The sequence below is a fragment of the Lemur catta genome, chromosome 13 (genome assembly GCF_020740605.2).
Source record: "Lemur catta isolate mLemCat1 chromosome 13, mLemCat1.pri, whole genome shotgun sequence".
NCBI classification, from domain to species: domain Eukaryota; kingdom Metazoa; phylum Chordata; class Mammalia; order Primates; family Lemuridae; genus Lemur; species Lemur catta.
Genome location: NC_059140.1, coordinates 53,037,145 through 53,053,998, shown reverse-complemented (window position 1 = coordinate 53,053,998; position 16,854 = coordinate 53,037,145). Strand labels below are relative to the sequence as shown.

At 34.7% G+C, this 16,854-nt stretch overlaps 1 protein-coding gene across 1 annotated transcript in view; it reads right to left on the bottom strand.

Annotated features, from left to right (window-relative positions):
- DIAPH3 (diaphanous related formin 3) overlaps nt 1-16,854 on the bottom strand; it is a 445,841-nt gene that overhangs the window by 303,973 nt on the left and 125,014 nt on the right. The window contains exons 8-9 of the mRNA XM_045566830.1: nt 12,105-12,241; nt 11,116-11,221 (exon numbers count right to left, since the gene is read on the bottom strand). Coding sequence (XP_045422786.1) covers nt 11,116-11,221; nt 12,105-12,241 — 243 coding nt within the window. The remainder of the gene's footprint in view (nt 1-11,115; nt 11,222-12,104; nt 12,242-16,854) is intronic.

The window sequence follows — 16,854 nt, the reverse complement described above, 5'->3', positions numbered from 1 at the left end:
TATAAGAACTGATTGGGACATTTCAATTGTACGCTTGTATTTGCAGACTGGAGAAATATACGTAAGTTAGAGAAAATTACAAAGCCATCACAGTGAGGGAGAAGAGAAATAATGAGATTGAGGTGTTCTGGAAGTATGGGAAGAGGTCTCAACAAAGAGAGAGTGATCAACTGCATCAAACGTAGTCAAATAAGACAGGACCAATCAATTACAACATTTTGCACTGGGCAAAATGAAAACACTGGTTATTTGAGAAGAACAGTTTCTACAAAGGGACAGTTACTGTCCCGAGTAGAAAAATGCTTGCCCTCTCACTGGAGCATATGCAGTACTAGTAAGCAAAAGCAATTAAAGTTAGCTCTAAAATATCCTTTTTCTTTGCTCCAAATGCATCTATATACACTAGAAATATTGCTCCTTGATCTTTGGTTAAACAAGTCTATGTAAAGACATTTATCTAGGTATTACAGACCCAATTCTAATGTTTTGGAAGCAACTACTGTAAGCTCACATTGTTACTCTTGTCCCAAGTACTTAAAAGGGTCTTAAAATACCTTATAAAGAGGTATTTTTAATTAAACTTGTAGCTGGAGGGGTACGTGGGTGTGTATCCATCTAAGATTTAAGATAGTTGAGGATTTCCTCAAGGGCAACAGCAGGCTAAAGGTACGGTACAAAGACTGGGGCCAGCAGAGCCCGTACAGCTTAAGACCAGGAAGGTGAACAGCCAAAAATGTACTGACAAATGGTGGGACAAATGCCACCAATGTCATAAACTAGGAAGGTAAAGACATAACAGGGCAGTAAAGTAGATAAACTGTAAACAACAATCTCAAAGATATTCAATATGTGGGATAGAGCCAGTCAAAGGCAATCTTACGAACAAAGCAAATGACCCAAGGAAAGTCATTAGAAGTAGAAAGAATTTAACAGCAAGACAGAGGAACATGCCACTATCATTTAATCCAAAGTAGCTTCCTGCTCTTGAAAATAAAGTGAGAATGTTTCTTCTTATGTGAATACTTAGCACCTACATTTCCTCTAGTACACAATTTACTGCTATCTATTTCTATACTCAACACAAATAAGAAAAAACAAACATTTTATGTATTTTTTTAACCATTGGTTTCTGATCCTTTTTGGCAAACTTAAATACAAAATTCAAGGTATGCTAATAGGTTTCGATACCTGAACCCCATCCACAAAGACCGTCCAATTTTTTTCAAAGGCCACCAGAGCAGATGTTTTCTACACAATTCTGTTGATGGAATTTGGAAAGGCATCTAACAAACAGCAAAAGCAAGTAGTCTTTATAAAGTTTGATCTTGGGTCAACATGTTCGTACTGGATATAAGTAGATGTCTTTACAAGTAAAATGATGGCTACACTACACTGTAAAATATATTAGCTTCAGGAGCTAAATCCAGAATGAAAACAAGTATCAGTAAAATACTTAAATAAAAATTCTACCAGAATCTGCAAATACTTATTATTTGGACCTGGAAGATGCAGTTTGGACTGCTATTCATCTTCTCTACCCCATAGCAGAAATCATCTGTCTCTCTTTGCACAATCAAATTTCTCATTTATCAAGCAAAATGAGTAAATGATGTATATAGAGAATTATTTTACCTCCAGTATAAAGAAATTCCAAAGATCTTAAAATTCTATACGTGTGCATTAATTCAGAATAAAAACTAAACAGACTACATTATGTAGACCAACAGACATCATAAAGTATATAAGCAAATGTAAGTTCTATAATTTTATTTATACTTCCAATTGAATGTTCTGTAAATGATACAGTTAGGAAGTGAGCTAGAGCTTGAAGTCACTGCATATACCCCATGCAGACTCAGAAATAAATTGCAGCACTCAAGAGGCTATAATTTACATGAATGGAAGTACTGAAGAACAAACTTGTACTTTTTAAAAATATTTATTCAGACACTCCCCCTAAGGCACCATTAATTTCTTCTATCTCCTGCCATGCATTTTTTTTGAAACTACAATTTTCATACAATATATGTTAAGTAGCTTTAAATTCTAGAGTATAAGCTTCTTAAGGGCAGACATATATTTCATCCATCCTTATAGTTCCAATATGTGGCATAGTCCAGTACACAGTAGTCACTGAATAACTAACTAATTGATGGGTTAATTATAAAACTTTGCAGTTACCTTTGAGACATTAGTTATCTCTACAGTTGTCTACTGCAGCATAAACAAAGGAATGTATTATATAGATGCAGAATATTGGCAGTAAATTCTAGAAAATGTTAATCACTAGTTTATACTTAGATGTGCTCCATATGACAATAAGTTCACATTAGAATATTATTTAACTGTTTAATATCTATTAGCATAATGGCATATACCAATCTATTTTAGTATGTTTGATGTTTTAATTGATTTATACTTATATATTAATCCTACTCATGCAAACCTCAATAAAAGTAGTAGTCAAAACAGACAGGCATTAAGACAAATTGATCTCTGCATCTTTCTGGGCTGCCCTAACAATGATCCTAAACATAAACCCTTTACTAATTCTCTGTATTCTTCAGTTGTCCCTTCATTAAGAGTGAGAACAATTTACTTAAAACTGAAAATAACTTTAGTCAATAGTGATGGGGGGAGGAGATACTTAAAACAAAATATAGTAAATCAAGATGACTATTCATTATAGGAAGACCTTTACTTGGTCTTGAGCAAAATAAAACCTGGGTGAATTTTGATTATTAAAAGGGTAGTGGGAACAAAATCAACTAAAACAAATAAACTTGGCTAAATCCAGAAGGCATTTCACTTCTGATTTGTTGCAATACAAGTACCTGATATTTGTCTGATTATTGTCCAATAACAAATTTCAAAGTACAGTGAATATAACTGAAGGAAGATTTTTTCCGACTGTTCTTAATATTTTAGTGGCCCTAAACTACTTACATAATGAGGAAAAGTTCTTGATTGTTTAAAGTTAAGAAAATGTTGTTTTTTCTACTTTCTGAGAAATGGAAAAATGAGCTCCAATCAAATTTTCAAAGATCTATTCTGTAGCGAACTGAATGAAATCCAGAGATTGAAGAGATTCTTTTTAAAATTAAGGAAAAAACTGCCTTGCAGCAGCCATAAGAATGTAACTCTCAATCTGTGACTGCAGAGAGCATAAATGACCCTCAGCACCATCACAGAATCTGAGCTTAAGCCACACTTCCCTGCTCCCGGCCAAAGCCTGAACACAGCAAGGATATTAAACAGGCCTATTTCTGAGACACACAAGACTTTAGCTGGAGGATTCCCCAATGACCTTGACAAGCTCTCCTAGAACTTCAGGGTGGCCTGAGACACTTTCACTCAACCTTCATTCCTTTCCTCTCTCCCTCACCTGGGTTCAGAGCTGTGTTGAGTTAGACAGCTCTCCCAGCCTCCCCCAACCCGTTCTCCAGGTTCCCTCTTAGGCATTTCCCCTAGTCCCTTACACATCAAACCTCTTGTTTCTCAGGGGCCCCGGACAAACAGCCTTATTTCACAAAGCAAGTTTCAACAGGGTATCATTTTCAAATTGTCTGATTCATAAGTATTATAACTAGGCTTAATCAAAGTTCCTATTTCTTAAGTATTTAACTGAACATTTTGCTTTTCCTTGTTGTTCAATACCTGCGATCACCCTCTGCACTTTCATATGTCATGAGATATGGATAAGACCATGTGTATGTCATATACCTAAATAAGTATAAGACACAGTTTTCCTCTAGTAACACTTCCAGAGACACCAAAGGCTTGGATTATATTCCTTGCTATTGCTTCTTTGGAAACTATATTCCAGGGATTGACAAATATCTACCATAGGAATCGTAGAAAGACATACCAACCATCTACCACCCCACTCGACTACTGCATCAATGTTATCACTATAGCCTAAGTAGCCTGAAGACATGGTTGTAAAACAATGTAAATGTATTTACTGCTACTGCACTATACACCTAGAAATGGTTAAAACAGTAAATATTATTTTATGCATATTTTACCACAATTTAAAAAACCTAAAGAGAACAATGGCTTCCCAACAGTGGGTAAAGAAATTACAAGATCTGAGTTATCTTTACTAGATAATAGTAAAAATTAGAGGTTCACAGAAGCATAACATAAACCCAGCTAAATGTTAGTATTAAAGAGTATATTAAAATCAAATTTTTAGAAACCTAAGGAATTAAAAGGATTCAAGCATATTGTAAGTGAGCAAACTAGAAACTAAAGATGTTACAGGTTCACATCAAAGCATCAAAGACAACCAAATAGTAGTTTTGCCCCTCTCTGAAACAAGCTTCCCCATCTTTTCTTATTTATGTTTGCTCTCTGACAGAACTATTTCTCCTCTCTGGAATCAGAAACTTTGGAAAACAGGTTTCCACTTTATTCACTAACTAATACTCTTGTGGTATCACATGAACTCAAATTAATGAAAGGTTCACTCTGTTCAATCTACATCCAAAGTACAATGGATGTATAGAAACAACATTAGGAGCTACAGACTGAAGGAAAAGCAGCCAAGAGGTGACACTAGGAAGTTTAGTGGTCTGCTCTCCATCACAAGACAATTCTTCCTGGTATCTCACACTTCTACTTGTATTGCAAGTAAAGACATTGATGGTCATTATTCTAGATGCTCTTTTCAAGGATATTTATATACCAAACAGCCCTGAAAAATAGAAACAGTATCTCCCTCCAGAGCAAAGGGCAAATACATTTCATGTCCAGTATAATAAAGATAATGTCCCCCTGTGGAGCAAAGGGCAGGCATGCTTACAGCTCATCATATAAGATCTGAGTTCTCTAAGCTCAAAATTCCTCTCCTACAGCACAACCTGCCATCTCTCACCAGAGAGCTCTGACCATGATTTGACTGCCATTCCCTAAACTTTACTAAGAAGTCTGTCAGAATAGCAGAGGATAGCTCTAGCTCCTGAGCTTCCCATGTAAAACATCTTTCAGCATCTCTGGATGTCTGCCCCATCCCAACTCCCATAACCGTAGTTCATTCTGTGGGATGGATGACAAAAAGGATAGGTTGGACTGACTATCTTCACACAGTCCCTCCAAAAATAAGGATTAAACATAACTGTTTTCTGAACCAAGAATTGCACAGTTTATCAGGTAGCTGGGTAGCCACACTGAAACTCTTGTCACCCTGAAGCCAATCAACTAAAAAAGGTCCCACCTGGGGGATCCCAACAACTATAAACAACACATTACTTCCAGGAGCACCATGTGCACCTTTTAAGTCTATACATCTTTGGTGGAATACAGGCATTACCTTGCATGTCTCTTCAAAAACCCCCAAGTCTTAACAGGTGGTCCTAAGAGATAGATGTTCAAATGTTTAAAGAAACACTACCAGTACATTATGCAACCCTCAGGCAACTAAGGAGATCTCTCCAAACTAAAGCCACCCTTGGTTACTCAGAGGAGCTTCCTGGAGGGAAAACTGATTCACCATGTGCACCCTGCAGGCAGTTATCCCTATAATAGGAGTCACCCAATTAGAAAAAGTGGTAAGAAATTTGTATCTGATTTAAGCTGAAGTGATCGATGACACCACCTTTGCCCTAGAAGGCATTCAGGTCAACTTTGACTCAGTGAACAGAGTTGTTATGGATGAAAGAATTGCCCCAGACTTCCTCCTTGCTGAACAAAAGGAAGTCTGTGCAATCTCTAACACATCATTCTGTATCTGAATTAATACTTTAGGCCATGTGGAAAGATTAATCGAAAAATTTAAGGAGAAAGCTTTGTTCAGCTGATGGATCTGGGACCTGGAAGGCAGGGCTGAGGTCAATACTTCAGATAGGCTCATCCTGCTGCCTGGAGCTCTGCTGACTAGTAAGTAGCTTTAATTAATATGCAATGAGACAAACTGAACAGATTTCATCATAGCCTGTATCAGTCGGATCAGTCAGTAATTGCTGCCCATGATATAAAATTTATGCTCCCTAAGCCTAGGGTTTCTCTCTTAAAACACAACCTAATGCCCTCTTTATATCACACTATGGCCACTGGGGCTGATACACAGCTAATATTTGGGCTACTGCTAGTGCTGGTACTTGTTTTTGACCTAGGAGTTCATGTCTTCTGACAAAACACACAAAAGTGTGGCAGACTAATGTGTCAGTTTGTAAGCAGCAGAATCTCAGACCTCCCACCTGCCAAGTTCTTGACACTCCCAGCCATAAGCCCATGGGGACTGGATCAGGAAGAAATCAAGGAAAAGGGAGGTACAACATGCTATCACTGCAGGCCTGAAGACACATACACAGAAGAAAAGCCAAACATGCTGCCAAAAAACTCTAGGATTCCCACTTTCCTGACAAAATATACCATAATTCAGTCGGTCCTATGACCAATAGCAAGGGCTTCAACAAACTCTTTGGAATCTAGATAATTCATTTGATATTCTAGCAAAGTATGGCTCTGACAAGAGAAAACAGCAAACACATGCAGAAAGGAAAAGGGAAAAAAAAGAGGAAATAAATGAAAATAACAGAAAATTAAAGTGTGGCAGAAACTGAAGATTGGTTAATCCACACTTATTCCATTCCTTTTCTACTAAGGAAGAACTGGCCAACATAAAGAGACAAACAAACACATGAAGACTGGATCCTCAGATAGAGGGTTTGGCTCTGCTGGGGAAACCATGGTAGAAAGTCTACTATCTGTCCCTAGTGTCTCGGATGCTGTCCGGAGTACAGTGCTGGAAGTAGTGTTTCCATTAGAACATTGCTGTGATATGGTGTGGCATTTTTTCTTCTATATTACTTCTGGCTATGTACTATCCACATATGATTCCCTGGGCCTACCAGAAATTCTATAAGGTGCCCAATAGCATTTTCTGCTTAAATTACCTAGAGCAGATTATGTTGCTTGCAGCTAAAAAACCCTACGTGATATATTTGAAAAAAGAAAGTAATGTATGCTTTTAAGTCCTATATTTATATTTGTACTTTCTTTCCAGATAATAAGATTCTCTAAGGCCTGAGAATAACTTTAAGTTATTCTGGGTACACTTAGTTTTTCATTTTCTTACTATACTGTATCAAATGGGGAGGAAGTATGTTCAATTCTATCATAATCATAGACAGTCAAATTATCTTTATTATTATGATCAGACTAGCAAAATATCTAATAATCCTCCTTTAAAAAGTACTCTTTGATAAATATACTTTGCAATAAAAGAGCAGTAAAGATCTTTTTTATTTTACTATCTCCCATTTTCTCCAATTTAAAAGCAAACAATTGGTTTCTATTTTATTCAGCAACAAACAAGTTTTATTTTTAATTTGGTGATTTGCTAATATCACCCAGATTAGTACATTTTAATAATGCAAATTATATAGCTAATGGAATAAAATGGGCACTTAGAGAAATAGCTTTATGAGGAAATTGATAACCAGCTAACTCTAAAATATACTTTATTTGTGGAAAATTCAGAAAGACCCAGAGAAAAAAGTATTTTTAGATATTATTGCAGTGTTACTTGATAATATAAGTATACTCGAAAATAGAGCATAATCAGCAATTCTCAGAAAAGAGAATCTACTTTTACCTTTTTTTTTTTTTCTTTTGGCCTAAGTTAGCACTCTGGAAAATGGTACCTTTTAGTCTTAACCTAAGCTTGCCACATGCTAGCTGTTTCACATATTAGGCTTAATAACAATGAGAAGCCTTTATTAGGCAATAAAAGCCACAATAAAATGGTTGAACAGGGAAAATAAGAATGTAGAACAATCCTTCCCATTGTCTATTCTTAATCAAAAGCATGGAAATTTAACCTGAATATATCAGAAAAATGAAATAAATAAATAAATTAAAATGATGCTAAAATAACCTTTTACTTTTTGATGAAAATTAAGTTTTAAGAACTACATCAAGAAATTTAGTTTTATAGCATATCAAAAAATTAACAACACTATTAACTGTAACAGTAAATGCAATTACTTACAACTAAGGCAATTAGTTTCATAAAAGCAAATATAATCACCCACCTACACCATGGCAAGTTTCTCAAAAATTAAATCAAAATCAAATACATGACTTTCACAACTACCAAAGGACAATGTTGCTGCTAGCCCCAATCCTCTTTACCTCTATTCACTTAATATGGCAAATAAGCAGTTTAAAAAGTAATCATCTCCACAAATGTTCACAGCATTATTCATAACAGCTAAAAAGTAGAAACAACTTAAATGTCTATCAACTGACAACTTATAAACAAAATGTGGTACATCCATGCAATTAACTATTATTGGCAACAAAAAAATGCAGTATTGATATATACTCCGACATGGATGAACCTTGAAAATCCTATGCTAAATGAAAGAAGCCAGTCACGAAGAAGACATATTGCATGATTGCATTGATGTGAAATGTCTGGAATATGCAAATCTATAGAAACAAAAAGCAGATTAGTGGCTAGAGAGAATAGGTGATTGTGAGGTCATAGCTAAGGGGTATGGGCTTTCTTTTGGAGGCAATGAAAATGTTCTAAAATTGATTGAGATAAAGGTTGTCCACCTCTGAGAATATACAAAAACACTGAATTGTATACTTTCAATAGCTAAATTATATGATATATTTATTTTATTTGAATAAAATTAAAAAAAAAGAAATCACTTCAAAACTGTACCAAGTTTTTAGATAGATAGAATTTTAAAAATTTCTTCAAGTTGTCTTCTATAGAATAATAACCTATAAAATTCCAAATTTTCAATTGTCTTCCTACAAATATTCATTGGCTAAATATAAATTTATCAGAATTATAGAAATGTTACTTTACCACAATATAGCACCTTTCATAAAATTAGTAACTACTCACAAAAGAAATGAATCTACCCTAAAATTTGTTTAAAAATGTAGTTTGCTTTCAAGTTCATATTGGTTTAATTAGTAGTCAATTAAAAATTAAGATCAAATAGATTTACCTTAAGGTCTGATAGCCAAAACAAATTTAATATGCCAAATAACCAAAACTTATAAGGTTGCAATAGTCAAAACTTTCCAATTAATGAGTAGGTCATGTCATTTACCTAGACAAAACTGGGCTTTGTTCTTATCAGACCATTCCTCATCCTTTCCCTCACAGTTTAAAACCTCAAGTGATGTGATACTATTGTAAACAAAAGAATGGGAGCCCAGTTTTACCAAGATTTTTAATAATTTTTTATTCTGAAATAATTATAGATTCATAGGAAATTGCCCCAAAAAAAATCAGATAAAGTAATTGTTCGAGTTTTCTCTACAAAGTTTTCTTTAGGTTTACTCTTCATTAATTTTGTGGTGAATAGGAAGCCTGAGGCCAGGTGAAAAGGAACTGGTTAAAGCACCAGATGACAACACATCAACTACAGGAGGGAAAAACGTGAAAACAGAAAAGAAGAAGGAAAGAGATGGAAAGGAAAGAAAAGGAAACACAGAAAGCGGAATATAGAAGAAGAGACAGAAGAAAGTAGACGAAGAGAACAAAGGAGAAGGAGGAGAAGAGAAATGAGGGTAACAGTTATATGAACTGAGACCCCAGTACACCAAGTAACTGAAGGTGCAGGGTCTATGGCAGAGACAGAGAACACATCACAGATCTCGACTCCAGTGTCTCTGATAAGCCCAGAATGAGTGAAGAGAGCCTCTCTTCCAGAGGCTCCAGCAGGACTGACGTATTATATTAATAACAGGGGCCATCTACTTACATCTTTAATCCTGCCTACTTCGAAGAGAAACAAATCACAACAACAAGGTTCCTTGCTAGTATTCCTAAACATTGTCAGCTGAAATGTCATCATAAATTTATTAATTTCATAGCTCCTAGAACATTCTGATTTTTCTTCAAATACCATGTATACTTTTTACTTTTTAATTCTAATTTAATATTTAAAATTTAACATTTGGCATTTCCATTCCTATCATACCAGGAAACAATAAAACGACCAAGCTACCCAAAGCTTTAAAGAAAAAATTATAACTTTTAACCTTTATTAAGTGTGAAACAGATTTACTTCCTATCTATTGCACATTGGTTTCCAAACTTTGCTGCATGTCAGAATCACTTGAGGATCTTTTTAAAACTTCAAATGACCAGGTCACAACCACACCAATTAAACTTTAAAAGTCTGGAAGTGAGAATCTGATATCAATATTTATTTTCAAAAGATGCTCAGGTTTGAATAACAATGATATAACAATAATTACACTAATAAAAACCTCGTGTCATAAATAAATAAATAAAAATAAAATAAAAAAATGAACATCGGTTATTCAGCTTAGATACCAAAATGTCCAAGTATAGGCTGGGGACAGTGGCTCACACCTATAATCCTAGCACTTTGCAAGGCTGAAATGAGAGAATCATTTGAGGCCAGGAATTCAAGACCAGCCTGAGCAATATAGCAGGACCCTATCTCTATGAAAATAAGAAAAATTAGCCGGGTGTGGTAATGTGCACCTGTAGTCCTAGCTACTTAGGAGGCAGAGGCAGGAAGGACTGCTTGAGCTCAGGAGCCTGAGGTTGCACTGAGCTATCATGATGCCACTGTATTCTGGTCTGGGCAACAGAGTGAGACCCTGACGCAAAAACTAATAACAAAAAAATAAAAGTAAAATGTTTAAGGATAAGTGTGAAGTATTGAAAGTAAATATTTTCAAAAATATCTGTAACCTTGGGTTTCATTGTTATCCATGTAAACTTGCAACTTTTCAATTATGAAAAGTAAAATAATGAGAAGGCATACAAAATTCACCTAATTGGCAAAACATTTTAAAAATTACAATAATTAATGAGACTAACATAAACAATTCATAGGACTATTGTTATAGCTTTTACAGGGAAATCTAGTAATTCCCCTGCTAGAAAAGTAAGCAAAAGAAATAATAATAGTTGTGTGCCCAAGACATATCTATAAAAAATTATGACTAGTACAAATTGGACTTTTATATATTACAAATGCCATAAAAGAATATTAAATGGCATACAGAGCTTCATAATAGTGTTTACATATAAGCCAGTCACAAAACAGTTACAAAATAATGTATATGTCACTTAAAAATAGATTTTATATACATGAAACTCACTTGCAGTTGAACTGAATTGTGTCGAAGGCCTTCCACAATAGGAAAAAATCTGTCAATTTTTCTTTCTTCACCAGCTGAAGTTAAAGCTTCTAAAACTTCTTCAAGGCTATTGGAAAATTTGAATCTATTAATTAAATTGTAAGTAGCAAATAACACAAATGCCATTATACATTTGCTTCATCCTATTAAAGAAGACAATACTCCTAGGCAACCAATAACATTTTAGAAGTAGCTTACTGAGTACATAGCATATATAAAGCACTGTTCCAAGCATGTTTATGTTTTAATTCATTTATCCCTGACAACAACCCTATGAAGACGTTTATTTATCAAGCACTTACATAATGCTTACTATACGTTAGGTACTGTTTGAACCACTTTACAAATATTAACTCATTTTAAAGTATTTAACAACTGTATGAGGTAGGTAAAGTATTATTAGCTCATATTATAGATTAGGAAAGTAAGGCAGAAAAAGGTTAAGCAACTTGTCCAAGGTCTCATACCTACTAAACGGTGGAGTAAGGATCTGAAACCAGTAAAGTACTGTTATATATATTACTTTCTAAATCTGTCTTACATATAGATTTTCAAGTAGTAATATGCTTGCTTCTATAAGGGGATAGACATGACATACAGTTTGAGATAATTCTATCTGGAAAAAACATCACATAGGAAACAAAACTATTTGTACATTTTCCTAAGTCTTCATTTAGAATCTTAATTAGGGTTTAAACAGTTAGTATGATGAAGGAATCAGTTTTTCATAGAAACATTTTAGCCCATAACTAATATATCAATTAAAAGAAATTATTATTCAAACATTTCTGTGCAGCCAGTAAGAATCTTAATCAGCTGTCTAAATATACCTCAATATTTATTTATTTAAAGTAAATTCTAGACTAAAGTAGAATATATAATGAAACATTAAATGAATCAAGCCGTATTAAATTATTATATAATTAGAGAGAAAAGTTGAGAACACTTACATGCTTTCCTCCCCCACAATACACATTGCAGAGAGAAGTTTTACCACATCTGTCATCATATTGGGGTACATGGGATCCATGGCTTTGGCCAATAAGGAAAGACTCCTCTCTTCACTCATAATTCTTTCCAAGCCGTACTACAAAATTTTGAGAATAAGAGGTTAAATGTTAGGAGTTATTTGGAAAAATATGGCCCTAAAGGAAATGTAGTTATTCAAAAACTTTTATAGAATAATACATTCGCTTACTAAAGTGTAAAAATATAAAGACCATGTAACACCTTAAAAATTCATAAAGGTAATCACTTTATGTCAAAAACTATGAAACTAAACCAAATATAGCTAACCCCTCAATGGTGATTTTACAATAATATAACTGATAATTATTAAGATATGTAAGTGGTCAACTGGAGAAAGGGAGAAGAAGTGAGAAATATGGGACTTCCCAAAAAGAATGTACAAAACAAACAGCCAGATATTGAACCAGATACTGAGATCATGAAGACCTTTTTCCTGGGAAGAGAGATCTTACCACAAGTAAATGCACAGATTAGCACTGTTCAAGAAAAATGCAATGTGAACCAAGTGATTAATTTTAATTTTTTTTTTTTTTTTTTTTTGAGACAGAGTCTCACTCTGTTGCCCGGGCTAGAATGAGTGCTGTGGCGTCAGCCTAGCTCACAGCAACCTCAAACTCCTGGGCTCAAGTGATCCTTCTGCCTCAGCCTCCCGAGTAGCTGGGACTACAGGCATGCGCCATCATGCCCGGCTAATTTTTTCTATATATATATTTTTGGTTGTCCAGCTAATTTCTTTCTGTTTTTAGTAGAGACAGGGGTCTAGCTCTTGCTCAGGCTCGTCTCGAACTCCTGACCTTGAGCGATCCTCCCGCCTCAGCCTCCCAGAGGGCCAGGATTACAGGCGTGAGCCACCTCGCCCGGCCTAATTTTAAATTTTTAAGCAGCAAGTAAAACTATTTTCAGCAAAATTAATGAAATATATTCAAAATAACATTTCAACTGCAACCAATATGAAACATTTATTGATAATTCATTTCTTTTTCTTCCTAAGTATTTGAAGTGCAGTGTGTATTTTATACTTGTAGCACATCTCAATTCAGACTAGGCACATGTGAAGTGCTCAAAAGCCACAGTAGCTACCACATTATACAACGCAGGCCTATATATTAACACTTACTTCATAAATGGGCAACAGGTAAAGGATGATTTGGGCAGATAACATGCAGAAACTGGTATAATGTATTCTAATCAGAATAATTTATCATCAGGAAAGCAATGCACTTGTAAACTCATTACTTAAGTGGGACAATTTGGGATAAGAATAAAGTTTGTCTGCTACAGCCAGGATGTCACATCCAATTACAAGATAAGGAGTCATGTTAATGACATATCTGTGAAAGATAACTATCAAAATACAAAGGATGAATAGAAGCAATAAAACAGTACTATTTACCTATCAGGTATCTCAGAGGATCCTTCTAAAGAGTGAGAAATTGGTTAATCAGAGTTACTACCAAGCTCTAAAAAAGGGCCTTAATCCCAATTACAGACCTATGAACTATGGCTTAAACTCAAACTTAGCACTACATATAAGCAGTGCTGAATCCATAACAAGCTTAGATCCAATGCTCTGATTATTATGCAATCCTATTTATAACTTTCCTATATTGTATATGGCATTTATGCAAGAAACTTTCACACTGTGCTAAAATATTGCATTTGCTTTAAACCACTATCTAAACAACACAGGTACGACGGAGGAAGTATAACCACAAGGGCCAGGGGCCCCAGGATAAGACTTTTGGAGAGACTTCTCTGTCTTGTTAGTGATAGAGAAATGTTTACAACAAAACAGCTAAGCAGTCAGGAATGCTTGCTTTTCTGATGCCCTGGGCTGTTACATAACAGCAAACAAAGAATAAAAAAGTAGGCATAGGGCCAGAAACTACAAGATGCCTCCACAATCATTCCAGGGAATTGTCAGCAGTCTATAAAGTACTACTTAGATTCAATTCAGAAAGTCAGTCAATGATTATCAAGTACCAAAGAGCTGGCCCTGTCCTAATAAACCTGAGGACTGAGTAAAGCTTGCTTCTGGCATTTCCCCTTTACACACCTGGCCGTCCTTAGCTAGCATCCACCCTTCTAGAATCAGAATCCTGTGACTTCTCCAGGAGCCCAAGGCAACTCATGCTCACTTCCTGCAAGTGATACTACCTACTCTCCTCAGTCAAGCCCTCTGGCCCTAAGCCACGGTGTGTGAAGAGTGGAATAGGAGCATTCTCCAATTTCACGGTTTTGACCATCATCCTGTGACCCCAAAGGTCCATCACAAGCAGCATTCTCTGATTTTGCTACTGCAAAAATGTGTAGTGCTTACTTTGAGACTAAAATGAGGCCAGATTACCACAACTCAGTATCCATAATTAAATACAGAACTGCTATTTGTATAAAATTATATTCAATTATTCAAAACACAAAGCAAAACTAATTAAAAACCGTTTACTCTGTGTGAGAAATAGTCAACTTACCAGTGCTAGCATTAAAGTGCATTTAACGAAGGCTATTATAGTTTAGAGAGGCTTGACAAATTTTGGAAGGTCTAAGGATGTATCTTTCCTGAATGTCAAGGACCCACTCTGGTTAATACGATAGCTGGCCTGTTCTAAACTGAGGACCAAAGCCAGGTTCAATACGCATTCCAAATGAGGCCTATTATTACCTAACAGATGGAATTTCAGCCCAATGAAGATGATGTTTTAGGTAGAGGAAGGCTAAAACCCTAAATCCCCGTGTAGGCTGCGCAACATCTGGGCCCACACTACATGAGTACTGGTGCTGAGCAATGACCCACAGTGAGTTAATCCCAGTAGCAGAGATAATGTGGGTAAAGGGGCTGGCTTCAAGAGCAAAGCACCTTCTCTTTGGGTGCACATTTCAAAGCAACACAAACAAGGTTAACTGGCCAAAATGAAGCCTCTGTTCTAATTACCTTTAAATTCGAATAGATTAACTTTTCATCCTTTTATTTTCTTCTTCCTACGTAATTAAAATCTTCTTCCATTTTAAAAATACTTTTTGTCCAATTTAATGTTATAAGAAATTCACTTTCAGGTGATGTTATCAAATTTCCTCATTATGTTAATTATATAATTAATTATTGGTACCAAATAAAGTACCACCTTTTTTCCCTCTTAAAGCCTATATTTCTTCATTCAATGAACTCTAATGAAGACTGCACAGTGAGGTTTAGCAAATTTTTTACTTAGAAATATGATCAGATAAAATTAAGAAAACTATCAACCAATCTTGAAGGAAAAAAACTTTACCTAAAACTTCACATAATACTAAGTTTAGCATTTAGACACTATAATACTAAGTGTATCAATAACTCAACTTTTTGTTCTTATTAGCACATACAATAATGGCACCAAATATAAATGGAAACATTTTACACTCCAGAAACATAAACTATAAGCAGCAAAAGCTGTTAATATAAAAGAATAAATAATATATTAATTAGAATATAAATATATAGTTTACTTCTTCTCCAATTCAGTCTCAAACCAAGTAGGAATACTTAACCATGATACTCTTCTTGAGTACAAATTACGATCCACATGCCCTTTTGTTTTGAAAAAATGATCCTGTGTTTTGTCTACTCTCTGCCTTTCCATCACCAGTGAAATTTCCAATTTCTATATTCTTACTTTAGAAGGGGCCTCCTAAACAAGTTCTATGTACTCAGCAAGAAAAGATCTTTCCCTATCAACAGTTTGATTCTTTCATTCATTTACACCTACAACAGATTATATAAAAATCTGAATATATCTAAAACCTAATTCTCAATGAACAGTGAATTCAGTATAGAAATGAATTACGATTTCTACATCAGATATTTTCCTCAAAAATCATATCTGATTGGAGGGGGCAGGGAGAAAAAACATATTTCATTGGTTAAAAATAGAAGACTTAGCTCCAGAACATGCTTAAAAATGTAAATAATTCAGTAAGACAAAAAATGATGAGAAAATAAATATTTGCTATATTTAGTGAAAAGAAATATAAAATAAATGTTAATTTAAATACCAGGACTTAAGTGTGTAGCCCTCTAAAAGTTTATTTTAAAAATGAGAATAAGGCAAAATACTACAAATTAAAATTAATCAGAAATATATAGGCAGCTTTGCTATAAAACAAAAATCATCACACCACCACAGGTAAAATTTCCTTCCCAGCGTCTAATAGCAACTTAAACACCTATCATTACTTCACACATCATGAGGTAGATGTGTTTAGATTTTGGAGCTAAAGAAATGGAATGGGATAATGCTAATTTCTGCAGTTAACAGTATAAAAACAAACAAAAAAGAATTGTCAGATAAATGTAACTCCAGTAAAGAGCTTAAAGAATTTCTCCCATCTAATGTAATCTCTTTAAATATGCAAATTATGCAGATCCCACATATTACCTTTGGTCTCAATATTACTTGGGTTAAGCATCATTGCTCCTTTTCTGGGACCTGCTCCTATATATGTACAATAATTTCATTATAGATTTTAAATTCTCAGAATTAAAGAACTAAGTCTTTCCAACTTGAATTTTTGGTAAAAGTATTATTACAGACTACATTTAATCAACATGTATGATTGTCTCATATTTTTGAAAGTTAAAAGAGAGAAGGGAGGGAAGAAGGAGGGAAGACGAAGAGCACAAAAATGGGAGAGAAA